Source organism: Hemitrygon akajei, chromosome 14, assembly GCF_048418815.1.
Source record: "Hemitrygon akajei chromosome 14, sHemAka1.3, whole genome shotgun sequence".
Lineage (NCBI taxonomy): Eukaryota > Metazoa > Chordata > Chondrichthyes > Myliobatiformes > Dasyatidae > Hemitrygon > Hemitrygon akajei.
Window position 1 is genome coordinate 14,913,426 of NC_133137.1, and position 21,569 is coordinate 14,934,994.

At 42.4% G+C, this 21,569-nt stretch overlaps 1 protein-coding gene across 1 annotated transcript in view; it reads right to left on the reverse strand.

The window, feature by feature from the left end:
* Window positions 1-3,986: 3,986 nt before the first annotated feature.
* nipsnap1 (nipsnap homolog 1 (C. elegans)) overlaps window positions 3,987-21,569 on the reverse strand; it is a 40,269-nt gene continuing 22,686 nt past the window's right edge. Inside the window, exons 7-10 of the mRNA XM_073065505.1 lie at window positions 19,769-19,800; window positions 10,144-10,238; window positions 8,576-8,659; window positions 3,987-5,131 (exon numbers count right to left, since the gene is read on the reverse strand). Coding sequence (XP_072921606.1) covers window positions 5,067-5,131; window positions 8,576-8,659; window positions 10,144-10,238; window positions 19,769-19,800 — 276 coding nt within the window. The 3' untranslated portion in view covers window positions 3,987-5,066. The remainder of the gene's footprint in view (window positions 5,132-8,575; window positions 8,660-10,143; window positions 10,239-19,768; window positions 19,801-21,569) is intronic.

The window sequence follows — 21,569 nt, forward strand, 5'->3', positions numbered from 1 at the left end:
GGATTGGATACTGTATTCTATCGTGCATTTTACAGTTTCTTCCATACTGTAAAATAACTAACTACTGTATTCTGGGTACAAATGGCACTATCAATCTAACACATTCGAAAAGGCAGTAATAATTCGCCATAACGCAAGTCTTAAGCATCCAAATGCATTTCAGAAGAAATAGGTATTTTGAAAAAAGTCACGTGCATACATAAACAAAATGAGTTTTTTTTTTGTTTCAAGATGCAGACAAGACCAGTTATTACTCGTCCCATATGGTGGTAGAGAATGACTGATAATCTGGGTTTGTTAATGGCAGGGGTGGGAGGAAAACTTGCCTACGTACTTGAGAATTGCCTCCATTTCTTTGAAGACGAAACCAATGTTTATCCATTTTTAATCCAAATTGAAACCTACTTTGAAAGAGTGAAATAATGTGTCAGGTGGTGTTCACATAAGACTAATAGTCTTACCAAGTGTATTCTTTGTGCAAATGTAAATACAGGCTACTGCTATTGAAATGTTTCCCGCTCTAAGGCTTTCTCTGCCACAAGATAACAAGTTGATATAATTATTTAGCGACTTTCACCAGTGAAACATGGGCTCAAATATCAGTAATCTGTAGGGTCCAAATGTAACAATTGTCAGTCGAACTCCAGGCAAAATGATCCTACAATACAAATGACGCCAACTTACACTAAATAATATAAATTAGGGTAATTTGTTAGGCAGTGGATGTCGCAAGGCATTTGATAAGGTCCTGTAGGGGAGGTTGGTCAGGAAGGTTCAGTAACCTGGCATTCAAGATGAGGTAGTAGACTGAATTAGACATTGGCTTTGTGGGGGAAGCTAGAGAGTGGTAGTAGATAGTTGCTGCTCTGACTGGAGGCATGTGACTAGTGGAATGCCGCAGAGATCAATACTGGGTCTGTTGTTTGTCATCTATGTCAATGACCTGGAAGATAACGTGGTTATCTGAATCAGCAAATTTGCAGATGACACCGGAGTTGGGGTGTAACGGACGGCAAGGAAGACTATCAGAGATTGCAGCGGGATCTGGACCCGCCTGAAAGATGGCAGATGGAATTTAAGTGTGAGGTGTTGCACTTGGGTAGGACCAGCCAGGGTAGGTCGTACACAGTGAACGGTAGGGCACTGAGGAGTGCAGTAGAACAAAGGGGTCAGGGAATACAGGTCCGTAATTAATTGAAAGTGGCGGCAGAGGTAGATAGGATCATAAAGAAAGCTTTTAGCACATTGGCCTTCAAAAATCAATGTATTAAGTACAGGAGATTGGATGTTATGTTGATGTTGTATAAGACCTCAATGAAGACAAATCTGGAGTATTGTGTGCAGCTTTGGTCACCTACCTGCATTAAAGATTAAATAAGGTCGAAAGGGTACCAAGAGAATTTACATGGATGTTGCCGGGACTGGAGTATCTGAGTAACAAGGAAAGTTTGAAGAGCATTCTCTTCAAATGCTCTTCTGTGGCAGAGCATTCCACATATCCACCACTCTCTGGGTGAAAAAGTTTTTCCGCAACTCTGTTCTAAATGGCCTACCCCTTATTCTTAAACTATGGCCTCTAGTTCTGGACTCACCCATTAGCCGGAACATGCTTCCTGCCTCCAGCGTGTCCAATCCCTTAATAATCTTATACGTTTCAATCAGATCCCTTCTCATTCTTCTAAATTCCAGTGTATACAAGCCCAGTCGCTCCAATCTTTCAACATATGACAGTCCCGCCATTCCGGGAATTAACTTTGTGAACCTATGCTGCACTCCCTCAATAGCAAGAATGTCCTTCCTCAAATTTGGAGACCAAAACTGCACACAATACTCCAGGTGGGGTCTCATCAGAGCCCTGTACAGCTGCAGAAGGACCTCTTTACTCCTATACTCAATTCCTCTTGTTATAAAGGCGAGCATGCCATTAGCTTTCTTCACTGCCTGCTTGCTTTCATTGACTGATGTACAAGAACACCTAGATCTCGTTGTACTTCCCCTTTTCCTAACTTGACTCCATTTAGATAGTAATCTGCCTTCCTGTTCTTGCCACCAAAGTGGATAACCTCACATTTATCCACATTAAACAGCATCTGCCATACATTTGCCCACTCACCCAACCTGTCCAAGTCACCCTGCATTCTCATAACATCCTCCTGACATTTCACACTGCCACCCAGCTTTGTGTCATCGGCAAATTTGCTAATGTTACTTTTAATCCCTTCATCTAAATCATTAATGTGTATTGTTAACAGCTGCGGTCCCAGCACCGAACCTTGCGGTACCCCACTGGTCACAGCCTGCCATTCCGAAAGTAAATGTTTTATTTTTAAAAAAGTTTTATTTTCCTAAAATCAAAGAAGACAGAAAGGAAAAGGCAAGAGCTTCTGCACATACTGAAAGTCCAGAGCAACACACACAGAAAGGTTAATTGATTGGAATGCTAAAATTGTGAACATGCTCAATGAAGTATTTGTCTAGAACATATTTCAGTGCTGGACTCTACCTGTTGTATTTGACATCAATGATTCTGATGAAGGAATCCAAGTCCAATTCATCCAAGCGTGCTGGTAATACACACCTGGTGGCATTGTGGGCCGTCAGGAGCACACAGACACGTTGCAGTGAGTATAGATCGTTTTAGTGAGTCGGCAAGGACATGGCAGATGGTAAGTAGTGTGGAAAAGTGTGAAATCATCCACTTCGGTAAAAAAGAAATGATTCTCTAAAATGACGATAGTTCAAAATTTATTTGTTCGGAGGGACCTCAGTGTCCTTGTACACGAATCTCTTGAAGTTAACATGCAGCTACAGCAAGTGGTTAGGGAGGCAAATGAGCTGCTGGCCTTTCTAGGAGGAGGACCACAGTACAGGAACTAGAAAACTGTGGACAGGTGTGCTCTCGCTGCCCAGGGAAGTACATACAAAGCTTCTTATGATTCTTGGGATGGGGTGGGCTATCTTGTACACGATCTTATTAAAAAATGCAACTTCAAAGAACTCAATGACCAGCCTAACTAGAACCAGATGTCACAACCCTAATCTAAGTGGTCCACCATTCATGCCAGGGATGAGCAGAGAGTAGTGAATCTTTAGAATTGGAGGCTCAATTGCTGAGTATATTCCAAATAATGGTAACTATAATTTTTAAATTTTAAAGGATTCAGGGAATTGTGGGGTAACAACCATAGGCACAAGTGACCAAATGGCTTACTCCCGTTTCTAATTCTTATATTTTTATGAGAGTACAGAATTCTAGGACAAAGAGCAGACACATTGAAAGGTAATCCAGGTGTGTGCATGAAGGAATGGGAAATACTGATTAGGTGTTATGAAATAGAATTCAACATAAATATCAGAATGAGCTAGTTGGAGTTGAATGTCTTAATTTTGTTAAGTATAAAATTATCAAAAATCAGATAGAAATATCAATTCCTCCAAAAGCACCACAATTTTGTTGTGGTTTGGAGGCTGGTGTGTCTCAATGACCCATAGAGCTGTGGATAGGGTCACCCATGCCAAACAGGTCAAAGGGCGGAGGCCAGTCTAAGAGTGGTCCACAGGTCCTCCAGGTTCGGGAGGTTCAGCTCAAAGCCAACTAGCCTGACTGGTAAATCAAAGTTGTTATGTTAAAAGTAATCTGAGTGCGACAGTATTCCTGAGTCTCCACCTGGAACTTGTATGACTGACAGTAATCTGAGAGGAAGCTATTGACATGATGAAGGGTGCTGAGAACACCACCAGAGATGGAGGACCTTCAATGCTGCCATAAATACAGGAATATCAAGGCGATGTGGTTCAAGACTCTCAGGATAAGATTATATCCAGAAACTTTGGTTACCCGCAACCATACAACTTACATGTGATGCAAATTTTCTACATTTTTAAAGTGTATGATCAAAAATGGTATTTCATAAGTTGCCAAAGCCTCCATATAAGAATGATTTCTCCTTTAAATGCAACAGCAGTGAAACATTAAGCTTACAAAATACCCCAAAATGTATACTTTTAATTGGTTACATCATTAAAATTTATATTTTTAAAAATACATCACAAACATTAATCACAAAAAAATTAACAGCACAGTCATAACTTCAACTGTAAACAGATTGTGAAGTAATTCAAGATTCATTCGATACCTGATGCATTAAACCATGTCCCATCACATTAGAAAATCACTCTAAGTTCAGCATCAGTCACATAAGCAGCTTCAATTAGAATTTTTTAAAAAATGCTCCTCGACTTATTGCAGTATGAAGTATTGTTTGCAACATCAGCGAATTCCTGTGCCATGTTTAGTAATCTGGCTTTCTGATGTTTACACTTGGAATCAATCACCTTACTTAATGGAAAGGTGGATTTGTACAAAATATCCATTAAAAAAAGGGGGAACATATCAAGGAATTAGGGAAGGTGTAAGAGGAATAATATTGTGGGTGATTGACACCATTTAAAGTACCATGTATTTCAAAATTATCCACATGAACCACGAGGCGATTTAAGAATTTTAATACAAAGGTCCTTTTTTTTAAAAGTGAACAAGGTGTTCATTTTCTTGCCGTCAAATGTTGCTAGAATTTCGAAAGAACTGAGAAAAGCACCAGTGATCGTCTACATTACACACTGTCCCTAGAGATTGATAAATGACCACACTCAGTAAATGTTAACAACAAATAATATCATCCCTTCAGTTTGGAAGTAGCCTACCTATGTGCCAATAAACACACTTGAAAATTGATACATCAGAGCATTACAAAAAGTGGAATTAATCCAACATTATTGGAATATTCTTAAATGGGATGTAGTTAATTATTTGTTATATTATGCTTGTCCTGGGATCATCCATTGGGAACAGACTGACATTTCCACATGGCATGATGAAAATTGTGTGATTTGGTTAAAGTGCAACCTGCTACTATGTATCTGGTAAACATCAATCTTTCCACAAGAATGGATACATACATAATTGGTTGATGACTAAGATCTGAGGAAACACTGATGACTATATTGAATTTGTGCAGCTTTTACATCCAACTGGGAAACATGTAGCCAAGTAAAGAAATGGATCGTCACTGTAAGGTGGAGACTTTCAGTGGAATCATAATCCTTGATTCCATGTTCCGGATCAATGGAACTGTAGGAATTGAGATAAAGCAGAGTTATCCATTTCATCACAAAAAGATCAATATAGCATTTATTCTCTGGCACTCAGTATACTGTGTACATTCTAATCTTAGTGAAATCTAGATAGGTTACCAAGAATACCAGATTGAACTAGTCGAGGAATTGTTCGATCCTTGCACCTAAGCGGAACCAAATGAGGTGAAGCAAGTTTAGATAACACAGGTAATTTCTGTACGGGGGTGGGGGGGAGGAGGGTTGGGATTTGATGTTATCACAGTTTGCCAGATTTGATTGTCTGGTGGTGGGGGTGGAGGAGGGTTGTTAATCTTGCCATGGACGTGCGATTTAAATTTGGTGCAGTTTGGATTGAGATTTGATGGGTTTTTTTTACAGAACTTAAAAAATTTATTTATATCACAACTGCCCAAGGCACAGGCATTCAGTACTTACATGACAGTGAGTACACTCAGATTAAAATATGGTTACCAGCGTCTTTTAGACAATCAATACTCCAGAGGGGCCCACTGCTCCCGGAAGTCCCTCAATGTGCCTATTGTGCATACTCCCTCTCCAAGGACAGCTGGGCACGGACATATCCTCGGAAAAAGGGCAGGCAGTCGTCCCAGGCAGCGCCCTCCACCTCGACTTGTGAATGGCCATCTTGTCCAGGCCCAGGAGCAAGCCCACCAGGAGATCCTCTTCACCACCTGCCCCCTTCCGAATTTGACATTCTCGGGGTTTGACTGTTTTGTTCCTCTGCATGGGGGGGGGGGGGGTATTTGCTTTGACGCCCTTGTTGTGCTGTGTAACTTGTGGTTATTTGTAAGTGCTTCATTGGTGCAGGGGAAGGTTGATGCTTTTTCTTTCAATTTCCTTGGCTTTCTTTGGCTTCACGGCTATCTTGAGAAGATGAACCTCAAGAGTTGTATACTGCATACATACTTTGATAATAAATGAGGCTTTGAGGTTAAGATTTTATATCATGGGCAGTTAAAATTCAGTCTTCCAGATACCTTAGCATTTAGTAACAACCTGCTGGGTTCCGAGTGCACCCTATCTTTGACCAAAGTTCCACCAGCTACCAGCATTCATCTGTGCACCAGAGCTCATGGTATTAGGGGATGTGTTTTAGACTGGTTTGAAGATTGGTTTTCGTAAAGACAGAGAGTCAGAGTAAACAGGTATTTTTCAGGCTGGAAGGATGAGGTGATCAAAGACCATTTCTTGGCCCTCAGTTATTTATAATTCATATTCATTCCTTGGAGAGCAAGTTTGCCAGGGAGCTCTCTATAATGGAGTAAGACTGTCCCACACAAACACAATGCAGGGAAGTGTTTGAGGCCACTCTGTCTGTCAAAAGAGTAGATGTCTGTGCCACAGTGTGGAACTGTTTTCTCGGAAGCTAGCTCACCAGTGTACTTCGAGGAGGGCTTTTCCAGCAACTGGAGATTTTTGCTGTTCAGCTGCACTTTCTTGGAGGGGCAGAGATCACTCTCTAAAGAGAGTGACAGCAGCAGAGAATGAATCTTAGCCTAGAAATCTAAGTATTCATCACCTTGGCCAAATGGAGGTGGGCTGCGCTTCAGGACTTGGTATGTTATGTATCTCAGTGCGGAAAAAGAATGTCATCCCTTTAAATAGGACAGTTTCAGGTGAAGTGGACTTTGTGACAGAGCATTATTCTGTAAATAAATAAGAACTACTGCCTTTCAGAGCAAGATGAGAAGGGACATTAACTTCATTAATTGCACTATTCTTGATGGTATTTGGGGTGTTTACTGTAAATAGATTCTAGCAGTAACAAGGGGTTGAATTTCCTGCTAGGCATCAGTAGCCCAGAAATTGTGGCAATCTTGCTCTATGCTTTGCTGTTGCCCCTCTCCGCGACCTGTGGCAAACGTCAGGAGGCAACCTTGCTGTTTCTTTAGCACTTGTTTGTTTTACAAGGCCGAGTTGTCAGCTCAACACTCAACCAAACACGGATGGAAAGCGTGCCAAGAGACAGCCGGATCTGAACCTGGGACCACTCGCCTCGAAGACCGGTGTGGATTCCTCTACACCACTGGCTAACTAATACTTTATGCTTATTTAAGCTTATTTTCAACTGCAAAACCCTTTTTTTTAATAAAAAAAAAGAGATGTGCAAGGGAATTTCAAGGCCAACATACCTAAGACGTTAAGAAAATTAACTCTGAAGCAAACAATGAAGTATTAAGATGGTGACTGAAGTTTTGATCAAAGCCACAAGACTTTTGCTTAAATTTGGTATTCGTTCACTGACATTTAAAATTTAAAATTTCCATCTTCATATTTAAACCCCTCAACAGCCTTGCACTTTGTCAGAGTCCTCATCTGGTTCTACAGCTCTGCAATCCTCGCTGTCTCATTCCCACGGCTCCACCCTTAGCTGTACATTCAGTTCCGGACCACAGGCTCTGCAATAATCCCCCTAAACCTCTTCTCCTTTCAGGCCCGTAAAACCCAACCCTTTACACAGGTTTCTGCCCGCTCAAATCTCCGCACGGTGAGTTGCTGCCTGATTCAGCTCCTGTGAAATCCTATGAGGTTTATTGCATTCTTAATTAACATTACTGTTTTTTTTAAAAGAGGGTGATGTGGAGAGGTTTAAGAATTCCATGTACAGAACCAAGACTTCCTGGTTATTTTCCACTGCATACAGAATATTATCTTTCGCAAGGGTGGTGAATCTGAGGAATTCATTTGCCACAGACTACTGTGTATACTTTGGGCATACTTAAAGCGGAGGTTGATAGGTTCTTGATTAGTCAGGGCCTCAAAGGTTACGTGAAGAAGATAGGAGGATGGGTTTCAAAGGGATAATAAATCAGCCGTGATGGAATGGTGGAGCAGACTTGATGGGCCAAGTGGCCTAATTCTTATAGTCAATATTTGGAGGAACAGGAATGAGGAATAAAGGCATTGGGGATATGAATTTTTGCCATGGGGGAGGTGGGGTATCAATTTGAAAAGCGTGGTCATGGTGTTCGAGGAAGGGGACACATTCAGTGAGCCATTTAATTCAGTTTGTATCTGAGCGGGGTTCATCACAGCCAGGTCTCCTGCGTCGATGTCACAATTGTTACCAGGATAGAGCAGAGCTCCTCTCCTTCAGGGCATTAGTTCAGAAGCTTCAGAGAAAGCCCGTAATTGTGCCACCTCAATAGCCCACAGCCCATTGCCAAAAACAAGACAGCCTCGTAAATATGGACGTATTTAAATATCTAAAAAATAGGGGAAAGATCTTCATTGATACTTACAATCACTAAATATCTGTCCGCCCTTATTCTGACCTTGGGCTACAAATAATTATTTACTGGCAACTACCAGTTACAGAAAGCCTTTAATATATAAGAAAATTAAACTTCAGTTTTCTCTGTGTTTCCCACTTAATTTATTAGAAGCTCCTAAAGCAATATTATGGTAGTTAGGTTACCTGTATAATAGACACACTCATCCCATCCAGCCTTCTGCCAGGCTGCATTCCTTGTTTCATGCCTGGACTGAAGGTCTTTGTAAGCTAGATTAATTAACGACATGAAAAAAACATCATTCATTCATTGTTCATATTAAGTTTGAGAGTTTTAGTACGAGGAATAACAGCTTGCATTGGACGCATTATCAGGTGACAGAATTAAGAACTTATTTATAAAATGAAACAAACTTTTATTATCTGGAAGGCACTATCTGAAAATAAGACTTTACAAAGGGGAACTGGACACATGTTTAAAAAGAGTGATTTGCAAGCCTGTGGGGGGGGGGTGGGAGGCAATGCCAATTAATTTCATAAATAGCACAGCCTCACTGTGCTAAATGACCTTCCTTCATGCTGCATAATTCTGCAGACTCATGTTCAGGGGTATGAAAAGAATGTTTCGATCGCATCATCAAACCCTTTAGTAATTTAACCTCAGTTAGTTTGTGTGTGGTTTATCTGAGATCTCAGCAGTTAAGACTGACGACAACTAACTGTTGTGTTATCTACTGCCATGTCAATTTATTGTAAAGTATGTGGAGAAATTCAATATTTGATTCCATCCGATCAATTATACCTTAAATATTCAACAGCAGAAAACTACTTCCCAGAAGGCAGTTTCAATTTATTGCTCAAGTATTATGTAATTGGAAATCTGTTCAGCTAATCCACAATGCAATTTGTCCATTAGTGCAAGGTGTTGAACTTTGATAGGACCAGCCAGGACAGGTCTTACACAGTGAATTGTGAGGCACTAAGGAATGCGGTTAAACAAAGTACTGGTCAACAATTCATTGATGTGGCGTCACGGGTAGATAGGGTCGTAAAGAAAACTTTTGGCATGTTGCCCTTCATAAATCAAAATATTGAGCACGGGATCTGGGACGTTATGTTGAAGCTTTATAAGACATTGGTGAGGCCTAATTTGGAGTATTTAGTGCAGCTCTTGCCACCTACCTACAGGCAGGGTGTAAATAAGGTTGAAAGAGTACAGAGAAAATTTACAAGGCTGGTATCAGGTCAGGAGGACCTGAATTATAAGAAAATATTAAATAGAACTATAGTCCTTGGAACATAGAAAATTGAGGGGAGATTTGATAGAGGAATACAAAATAATGAGGGGTATAGATAGGGTAAGTGCAGGCAGGCTTTTTCCACTGAGGTTGGGTGGAAGTACACTTAGGCTAAGGGTGAAAGGTGAAAATCTTAAGGGCAACACGGGGGAAACTTCTTCACTCAGAGGGTCATGAGAATTTGGGAAGAGCTGCCAGAGCAGGTGGTGCACACGATCTGGAATTCAGCGTCTTACAGAAGTTTGGGTAGGTACATGGATGGCCGGGGTATGGAGGGCTATGATTTGGGTGCAGGTCAATGGGACTAGGCAGTTTAAATGGTTCAGCATGGACTAGATGGACCAAACGGCCTGTTTCTGCACTATACTTTTCTTTGGCTCAAATTCTGTAAAATGCCTGGGAAGCAAACTGAAAATATAGCCCAAACACTATTGTAAGATATTTCATTTAACATACCCCAAATATGATGGACCACATAGAGGTCACCAACCAGTGAAAAGAATCCACCAACAGCTTCATTGTTTTCCTGCCGGAACCGGATAGCTCGGGCCCTGAGGACAATCAAAGATCGACAATTATTTTAAAAAGCCCAAGTTGCATTAGCTTTTGTGCTGACTGTTGGTCAATCAAAGAAAAAATGGGATGAGTTATTTCTGTTAATGGTTTACAATCATTTTTCCCTAGCCGTCCACCTGAAACGTTTGCACTGTTTCCATTCCCACAGATGCTGCTTGACCTGCTGAGCATTTCCAATATTTTCTAATTTTATTTTACATTTCCAAATGGGTATGGAGGTTATTACACCCTACAGGAAAACAGAGTTTTTTTAAAAAAAATCTAGAAACAAGAATACTAACGAATAGTAAAACTGAGGGTTTCAGCAGCTCATGATCTGAGGCGAAGTGTGACGTTACAGAATGGAAGACCAGTCTCACCACCCTCACAGTGAAGTTACCCCTTGTGTTCCCCTTAAACTTTTCAGCTTTCCCCTTAACCCGTGACCTCAGTGGAAATGGTCACAGTCAGAGGCTCATTTCAGGGTTCAATACAAATTAAAGTGTGCCTTCAACAAGACTGCACTCCGCAAGAAGGCCGGTGACCGTGAGCGTGGTTCTGCTTGATTAAATCTGTGAAGAATGGGTGGAATCTTCTGTCAGAGAGTGTAGCCTTGAAATTGGCAACGTGGGGTGGATTTTCTAAGTACGTTGAATGCAGGATGGTTGCAGATGCAAAGCCTAATCCAAACCAAAACAATGCTGAACAAACAGCTGATGGGTGTTTTACATAAGGCCATTTGAACCCAGCCCTGTCAAAGAATGCCTCGAAGGTACAATTAGTAACAGGTGTAAGCACTTGTAGGAAACAAAGTATGTACATCATACCCAGTCATCACCCTATCCCCGCCACAAGCTACAGACGTTCTTTTGTTCATTTCTGCATTCATGCCAAGGTTGCCTGGGCTTTGAACCACATCTGAGAAAGGTAGAGCAGGTGGAATAAAGATTTCATGATTTCAGATTTCAACCATTTTGGCAATAGGCTCAGGGAACTTGGGCGTAGTCCAATTCTTGCTGCTACATTCACTGAAGGTCACCTCCACCCTTCCAGGGGTCAGTCCTCTGCCTCACACATATCATTCCACAACTGACAGATACATCCCTCCAGATACAGCAAATGTGCAACTTTATACAACCTAAACCTGCAAGTCCTCCCCAAATAAGATTTTCCCATTTATTCAGAAAATAAACTGGAGTCCAAGCCTGTGTGCGCCCATTTAAAACAACAGCTCTGTAACTGTGCTGTGATGTGTGATGAGCAAACCAGGCGGAGATGGGGGCCAGAGCTGACCCCCCCCCGTGAACTATGCTGCTAACGAGAGAAGAAGAGGGGGGAGGCCTCCTGCTGCAGATGCTGATAATGAGAGAGTGAGAGAATGATTTAGTATTATGGCTTCTTTGATAATTGTTTACTTTTGCTCCAAGGACACTTTTGCTTGCTTGTGTGGATTCCTGCTGAGACAGCAAGGCGGTGCCAGGTGATGGACATGTGATGGATGGCTGGTACCCCGGCAGGGGAGGTAAAAAAGCAGGTCTGCTGAGACACGGGCAGACACGCCACGGGACACTGAAAGAGCGTTGTGCACCCACAGGAAGGTGGGGGTTTGGAGGATCGATTCGGGGGAATCGATCAGGGGCTCACAGTGTGTGAAGGCAGACCGGTGGGGGCTTGTGTGTGTGTCCACCCTCGCCTGGGTGACAGGCTCACCACTGAAGAACGGTCTGGCCTGGTACGGAGGGGTCACAGTCGGTGACCGCAACAGGACAAGAAGACAACAGGTTTGCCTGCAACTGCATCACCTCTCGCTCTCTCTCCAACGGTACCACAGCAACTATCTCGACTTAAACTAAACTGAACTGAACTCTGCATCATCTTAAGACTATTCATTTACCCCTGACTTTGATAGAGCTTGGTTTTGATCCCTATTTCCACACTTCTGTATATATCATTGCTAACCTGTTTTATATTTGCATTTTATAGTACTGTATTACTTAGTTTACTAATAAACACTTTTAGTTACAGTACCACCAGACTCCAACATATTATTCCATTTCTGCTGGTTTGGTAACCCGGTCACGGGGACGTGACTGTGCTAAATGAGACTTTCTGGGTGAGGGTCCCCCCGCAACAGTCCAAGTGCCCCAGTCAGCAGCACTGCACAGGTCAGCATTTTACTGACCTTCGCACCTGCACATCACAATATGGAGGACAGGAATGTGCTGGAAGCCAGACGCCGGCAAGCCTCGCCTCCCACATTCCACTGTTTGACTCGGTACCAAGTGTGGGAATCAGGCTCAGTACGGCCAACACCTTCCATCTGAATGCCTGCAGTAATCGTGCACAAGGAAGAGTCTGGGTTGGGCAGGATTCAGCCTTTTAACTCTGTTAGTCTCTCCCAGGATGCTGCCCGACTTGCTGAATATTTCAAGCATTTTCTCTTTCATTTCAGTTTTATTTACTTATTGAGATAGGCTGTGGAATAGGCCCCTCCAGCCCTTCGAGACATGCTACCCAGCAATCCCCTGATTTAATCCCAGGACAATTTGCAATGTCCAAATAACCTACCAACCAGCGTGTCTTTGGATTGTGGGAGGAAACCGGAACATCTGGAGGAAACCCACGTGGTCACGGGGATAATGTACATACTCCAGACAGGCAGCGGTGGGATGTCCGACCTCATTTGGCTTTTTGATCATTTCATACTTCGTGGTGTAAATGCACTGGAGGCCTGGAGGTCAGTCAGTTTACAGCTCTCATTGCCAAGACATGGTTTGTAAAAGTTCATAAAAACCCCTTGGCTCCTTCATTATTAAACGTAAGGCTTCATTGACTGCCACTTACTATCTTCAAAAAAAAAACATTTTGTGGAGAATTCAAATACAACAGAATAGTCTTTTTATTAAGACCATAAGACACAGGAGCGGAATTAGGCCATCTGGCTCATGGAGTCTGCTCTGCCATTCAATCACAGCTGATCCTTTTTAAAAAATCTCCTCCTCAACCCCAGTTCCCGGCCTTCTCCCCGTAACTTTTAATGCCATGTCCAATCACGAACCTATCAATTTCTGCCTTAAATAAACCCATTGACCTTGCCTCCACAGCTGCAAGTGGCAGCAAATTCCACAAGATCACCAGCCTTTGGCTAAAGAAATATCTCCACATCTCTGTTTTGAAAGGGTGCCCCTCTATCCTGAGGCTGTGCCCTCTTGTCCTAGACTCTCCCATCATGGGAAACATCCTTTCCACATCTACTCTGTCTAGGCCTTTCAACAGTTGAAAGGTTTCAATGAGATACCCCACTCATCCTCCTGAATTTCAGCGATTACAGACCCAGAGCCATCTAACGTTCCTTGTACGATAACCTTTCATTGCTGGAATCAACCTTGTGAAGCTGCTCTGGACCCTCTCCAATGCCAGCACATTTCGCTGTAGGTTCTGATGTTTCGGTGTGCATAAAACTACCCTCAATCTGAACGTTATTATATCTTGAAATCGGCACTTTATCTTCCTGGGGTTGACTAATCCAAAACTGTAAGATTGTAAGCTGTAGTGTAGGAAGTTTTATTCCCTTGGTTGCAAAATCTCTTCCCACAATCCCGCCCATCACAGACTTTTGAAAAATGTACGGCAGTTAGGCAACAATTCTACATCATCACTAATCTATTTAATTATGCGATCATTTATACCACCATTAAAGTATTAGCAGAGTGGCCTAGGTCCATGAGCAGAGGACTTTGTATTTGAACAAGACTTCTGTGGGTTGGGCATGATTAGCAAGATTTGGGATCATTTCAAGCATGTGGTGGACAGGAAATGTGAGGACAACAAAGCAAACAAAGTCAAATAGTTAAGTCTAGAGGTATCAAGGGTTGGATGAGGGTGTTCAGCTGATCCAGGAGATGAATTAGGCAGAATTGAAGTTAGCGAGTAAACTGGAGTACTCTTAAGCAGTATTGTACTGTAAAGTGTTGTGCTAACCATTATGCTACCATGCTGTCCCATTGATATCATTGAAAAGCATCCAACGAGTATTATTTTGTATATTTAACTACTGCTAGAGCACATTTTACTTTGTTCATATGCAACTTCTGTCTTCCACGTTGTTGATGGGAAGCTGGTTCCATCATTGCTAAACTCTCTTGACTGAGTGACCATTAATAAAAACCAAATCCCAGCCACAGCGGTCTATTTAAATCCCACTTGACTCCATTCTGATGTTATCAGGAAGGTATTGCAATTGGACACTGTTGGACAAAAAGCTGAAACAGACTAGTGTAGCATGCTGGGCAGTGATCCTTACTTGGCTGCATCCACAACATGCTAAGGCCCAGATCAGATGCATTCAGGCCTGGCGACCAAATAAGAGAAAAGAGGTCCAGGCACAATCTCCAGAGAGCCACCTCACAGGTGAAGTGGCAATTCTGGACTAAAGTTGAATCAATGAAGGGTGCTCTACAGCTGTGGCAGGGCTTGAATGCTATTACCTGGTACAAAGTGAAATCAGACGATATTGGTGGCAACAGAGCTTTGCTTCCAAATGAGCTTAATGTCTTCTGTGCTTGCTTTGACCATCAAAACATGGAGAAACCTTCACAAACCCTGATGTTCCTGTGATTTCAGTCTCTGAGGCTAACGTGAGAGCATCCTTCAAGAGGGTGAACCCATGGAAAGCATCCGGCTCAGATTCGGTGCCTGGACAAGCACTAAAGACCTGTGCCAGTCAATTGGCTGTAATATCTTTAACCTCTTGCTTCAGCAAACTAAGGTACTCAGCTGCTTCAAGCAAGCCTCAAACTTACTGGTGCCTAAGAAGAAAATGGTAGCCTGTCTCAATGACTATCGTCTGGCAGCACTTAAATCCACTTGTGATGAAACACATCAACAGCCTGAGAAGGCCTTGGATCCACACCAGTTTGCCCACCAGCACAACATGTCCGCTGCAAATGCCATTTTATTGGCTCTTCCCTCAAACCCAGGACATCTGATGCTCTTTAGCAACTACAGCTCAGTATTAAAGACTATCATTGCCTCCTAATTAATCAATAATCTTTAAGACCTCAATACCTTCTTGTGCACTTGGATCCTTGATTCCTCACATACTGACCCCAGTCAGTTAGGATCTCCTCCACAGTCTCCATCCGAATAGGTGCGCAATGAGGCTGTTGTGCCTAACCCCCTGCTCTACTTGCTTTACACTTCTGACTGTGCGGCTAAGCACAGCTCCAGCAACACGTTCAAGTTTGCTTACAGCACCATTGCCATCAGCCAAGTCAAAGGAGGTGACAGATCCGTGTACAGGAGGAAGACTGGATATCTGGCTGAGCAGTGTGACAACAACAACAACCTCTTACTGAATGTCAGCTAAACCAAGGAGCTGTTCATTGACTTTAAGAAGAGGAAACTGGAGGTCCATGAGCCAGCCCTCAAAGGGAGACCAGAGACGGAGACGGTCAGCAACTTTAAATTCCTCTGTATTATCATTACAGAGGACCTTTCCCGGGTCAGGCATGCAAGTGCAATTATAAAGAAAGCATAGTAGCATCTCTACTTTCTTAAAATTTAGCAAAGATTCGGCATGACATCTAATACTTTGACAAACCTCTATAGGTGTGTGGTGAAGATTAGTCGCATCCCAACCTGGTATGGAAACACTGATTCCCTTGAAAGGAAAATCTACAACAAGTAGTGGATACAGCCCAGTCCATCGCAGGTAAAACCCTCCCCTCCATTCAGCACATCTACACAGGGCACTATTGCAGGAAAGTGGCATTCATTATCATGGACCCCCAGCACCCAGGTCACGCTCTCTTCTTGCTGTTGCCATCAGGAAGAAGGTACCGAAAACCTCAGGATTCACACCACCAGGTTCAGGAGCAGTTCAAAGGTTCAAAACGTTCAATGGTTCATTTTGTTGTCAAAGTATGCACGTACAGTAAAACTCTGATTTTTGTCTTCTCCAGACAACAGATAGAAAAAGAAACAAAACTTGCAAACTGAAAAATCCACCACCCCCTCTCCCACAGAAAAAAAACAGCGACAATAACAATCCCCGACCCCCTCACTCGCAGAAAAATACAGCAACAAATCCCCAACTCCACCCCCGCAACAGCGACAATAACAATCCCCGACCCCTCCCTGGCTGAAAAAACAGCGACAATAACAATCCCCGACCCCTCCCTGGCTGAAAAAACAGTGACAATAACAATCCCTGGCCCCCTCACTCACATAAAAGAACAGCAACAGTAGCAACAAAACTCCCAACCCCCCCACTCCTCCCCTACACACTTACAGACCACCCACCCACCAATCAGCCATGAAAAGAAAATGTCGAAAACCCAAAGGAGACCAGTATAAATTGCCGTTATTATCCCTCCACCATCAGGCTATTGATAATTTCACTCAACTACACTTGCCCATCACTGAACCTGTGGACTCACTTTCAAGGACTTATTCTTACTATCTGTGGTTTATTTATTATTATTATTATTATTATTATTTTCTCTTTTGTATTTGCACAGTTTGTTGCCTTTTGCCCGTTGGCTGTTCCTCCGGCCAGCTGGGTGCGGTCTTTCATTGACCCTACCATGCTTCTTGGACTTACTGTGTATGCCCACAAGAAAACAAACCTCTGGGCTGCATATGGTGATATTTGTGTACTTTGATAATAAATTTACTCTAAACTTTGAACTTTGACCGCAATCAACTCTGAAGGTTGGAATGGGAACTATGCCTTTCAATTACTTACCTAAAATCTATTTTACTTACAGCAACTGCCATTGATTATTTCATATAGAAACAACAGGGAGAGCCAAAGACAAAGTACATTTATTATCGAAGTATGAATGCTTTATGCACCCTTTGCAAAAGTTCACAAAAGCGAGTTCACACTGTTCAAAACACAAAAATACAACTACAAATGCTGTGGATCAAAGAATACGTTTACAGCGCTGGAAGAATTCAGCAGGTCAGGCAGCATCCGTGAGAAAAGAGTAGCCAATGTTTCGGGCCGAGACCCTTCTCTGTGATGGTTGCAGGCCACAACCACAGTTCAGTGCAGAGATGAGCAAACCCCTCAGAGCAGCAAATTGAACCAGCTCATGTCCTGCTTCCTTTTCAATCTGGCCCAGCCCTTAAATCGTCTACAGCCTGCTCTCGGATCTGGACCCTGCCGCTTTATACGCTCTTGGGCTGGTGCCCTGCCACCTCAACTTGGCCCGTACCCAACTCTTCCAATTCGGCTCGGCATCTAAATCGATCAAATATTGGGCCCTTCCTCACCCGCAGGCCCACGTCTGGGCCCCGCCGCCTCGACACTGCATCGCCTCCCTTGGTTCTGCCAAATCGAATTGGCTCATTCCCCTCTCTCTGGCCTGGACCCCACAGCCTATACACACCACACCGCACACGTCCTACACCTTCGAGACTTCAGTTCCCACAGCAAAAATGCCAGGTCACACAGGCAGTTCAAAAGCTCAACTCCAACAGGGGAGTTACAATCTATTGTCTGCAGTGATCGTTTAACAGAAAAAGTGTCATTAATGAAGTATTTAGTTGTTTTCTTTGCTACCAGCAAGCAGTCGTTGAGCTTCACGAGGGCCACCTTAAACCAGAGTAGACCTACAGCCAGTCATCACATTAAAATTATCTTTGCAGTACTTTCAAAAATGCTTTCACATTAAAAATAGCAACCTGCTTCCTTTAATTTCTCCAATATAGAATTAATTGGAAGTGCACGCCAAGGCTGAAAATCAAACAGGATTTTCCACTGCTCTATGAACTACTCATCTTCTCCATGTCTTTGTTTAATGCACTTAATGAACCATGGTTATTTTTGCTCCATTTATTCCAGTCCCATTCTGCCCTGTCTCAGACTAGTTAACTTGGTGACTTGGTTACCAATATCCCTTCCAAAATGACAAGAATACAACCTGGCAAAGACAACTCTGAAATTGGGAACTCAGATACATAATCTGTGACACTAGTCTGCAGCGGAGTAAACCTACAGACTACTATATGTTGTAATATAAGTAGCTATTTTCCTATACACATTCAGTGGCCACTTTATTAGGTACCTCCTGTATCTAATAAAGTGATCACTGAGGGCATGTTCATGGTCTTTTGCTACTGTAGCCCATCCACTTCAAGGTTCAACATGTTGTGTGTTCAGAGATGCTCTTCTGCACACCCCCGTTGTAATGAGTGGTTATTTGAGTTACTGTCACCTTCCTCTCAGCTTGAATGTGTCTGGCCATTCTCCTCTGACCTCTCTCATTAACAAGACACTTTCGTTCATAGAACTGCTGCTCACTGGATGAGTTTGGTTGTTTGCACCATTCTCTATAAACCCTAGAGATTGTTGAGCCACTGAGTGTATGTTTCTGCTGTTGTAGCCCATCCCTTTAGGGTTCGAAGTGTTGTGCATGCAGAGATGCTCTTCTGCACACCACTGTTGTAACGTGTGGTTATTTGAGTTACTGCCCCCTTCCTGTCAGCTTGAATCACTCGGGCCATTCTCCTCTGACCTCTCATTAACAAGGCATTTTGTTTCCCCACAGAACTGCTGCTCACCTAATGTTTATTTGTGTTTTTCACACCATTCTCTTTGAACTCAAGAGATTGATTTGCGTGTGAAAATCCCAGGAGATGAGCAATTTCTCAACACTCAAACCATCCTGTCTGGCACCAATAATCGTTCCACAGTCAAAGTCACTGAGATCACGTTTCTTCCCCATTCTGACGTTTTGTCTAAACAGCTACCGATCCTCGTGACCAGGTCTGCATGCTTTTATGCACTGAGTTGCTGCCATGTGATTGGCTGATCAGATACTTGCATTAACAAGCAGGTGTATCTAATAAAGTGGCCATTGGATGTAGTGATGTCTGATAATGAGGATCCAAATAGCATCAGATATTGTCCCCACAAAAGAACTACTTACAAAGAATTGGGGGAGCATTGAGGGCAATTGCACACTTAAATTAAAGGAGTGGGGTGAGTGCTTACTTCCTCCATCATCAACAGCTCATAACGGTTGAGGATGTCAAAGTTCTTTAGTAGTTCATTGCATTCCATAGCGGGAAATATAACTAGGATTTCTTTAGTGCTTCTTTATAGGCCTATAATCTGTATAAGGTATTGAAGAATAAAAGAGCTGACATATCGATGTATTTAATACAAGGAATTTAGGAACTTCATGCACACACACACTAGAAGATAAAACAAAAATTTAGAAAAGTTTTCCCTCTCCATTTTAAAATGCTTTTAGAGCATTTTATAGAATTACTTTTTTGAAGTGTGGGCGCTGTAAAATATTAAATAAAAAAATTTGAAATGAAATTGGGCAACACAAGTATCACTTTCTAATGTCACCCAATGTATTAATACTCCTGAAATATCCTAGATTTTTTGACAGCCAATATTCATGCTGAAATTAGATCTGTTATATTTGACACACATCTCGAGTCGCTCAGCTCAATACCAAACAACACTAGAACCCATTTAGTAGGCCTATTAAAACTTACTTACCAGTTGTTACCCCATTCAATCATGGTCCCCGGCTAGAATAAAAGAAATGTGTTAGATATTAGATTCACTGCATGGCTAAACAAACATCACTGCAATAAAATATATCCTGTAACAAATTAATTCTCAAAAGGTTTGGACATGATGCCACACAGTAAAGGAAGGATGGTGGTCACATAATACTCAGCTAAAGGATTGAGATGAGGAGCTCCCTCTGAACCAATATAAACATATAAACTAGAATAGAGGCAGAATTTTAAAAAGTGTACACACACACACACACACACACACACACACACACACACACACACACACACACACACACACACACACACACACACACACACACACACACACACACACACACACACACACACACACACACACACACTTACTTACTTATTTATTCTGTTTATCTTTTCTATGTTATCATGATAAGCCAGGACTGATGAAGAAAAATTGATCAAAGAAACAGGATGTCAATAAGGGGAATTAAAAGGGTAGGTCTAGGACAATATTTCCATCTATGGATGAGACCAGAACTGGAGGCCAAAGCAAGAGAACACACTCCAGTGAATGCAAGGTGATGTTCAGGACATACTTCTTGACCCATAGTGGTTGGAGTGTTGAATTTTCTACCACAGGGATACCTGTGATGAAAGGCAGAAACTTACCTAAAGGGATCCTGGATAAGAAATTGAAGGATTTTCACTGATGGGAGGAGCAGAGATCCAAAGACTCAAAACCCCACTTTCAGAGAAAGGATTTCACCTCACCAGTGCCTTAAATGGGTGAGGTCAGGTTCTAAATTTCACCACATGAGGAAATAACCTCCTCTAAATTCTGCCAAATACAAGTCCAGCTGCCCAACTTTTCCTCACAAGACAATCAGCCCATTCCAATGCTTCTTTCAAATTAAAACTCTGAACCTCTTCCAACACATTCTGTAAATATTTATATTAAACTATTATGAAACACAGTACTTGATGTGGTTTCTACTGTGTAAACTACAACTCCTACCTATGTACTTAATTTCCTAAAATTAAACAATAACATTCTGTCAGCTTTCTTAATTACCTGCAGTATCTGCAAACTAGATTTTGGAAAATCACACACTAGAACATCCTTAAACCTCAGAGCTCTGTAGTCTGTCCCAATTTGGATTCATTCCTTCATTACGTGCTGGGTCGTATAGCGTAGGCGCTCATGGTCTTTTCAAGACCGTGATTATTCTTGGGAATTTTTTTCTGCAGAAGTGGTTTGCCATTGCCGCCTTCTGGGCAGTGTCTTTACAAGATGGGTGACCCCAGCCATTATCAATACTCTTCAGAGATTGTCTGCCTGATGTCAATGGTCGCCTAACCAGGACTTGTGATCTGCACCAGATACTCATACGACCATCCACCACCTGCTCCCATGGCTTCACGTGACCCCGATTGGGGGGTTAAGCAGGGGCTACACCTTGCCCAAGGGTGACCGCAGCCCAGAAGAGCGAAGGAGCATCCTACACCTCTTCTGGTAGAGACATATCCCACACTGCTGCCCAACCATTTGAATTATGAGCTTTCTTTTTCTCAAAATTTTCTTGCCGAAATAGAGAATTTTACATTTTCCCACATTATATTGCATTTGCCAGAGCTTTGTCCACTCTCTTATCTATATCAGATTAAAGCCTCCCTACGTTCTCTTCACAAATTACTTCCTTATATTTACTTGTGTCAACAAATGTAACAACCAAATCTTGGTGCCTTCATCCAAGCTGTACGAAACTGAGGTTCTAGCACTGATGTTTGCAATGTACTCC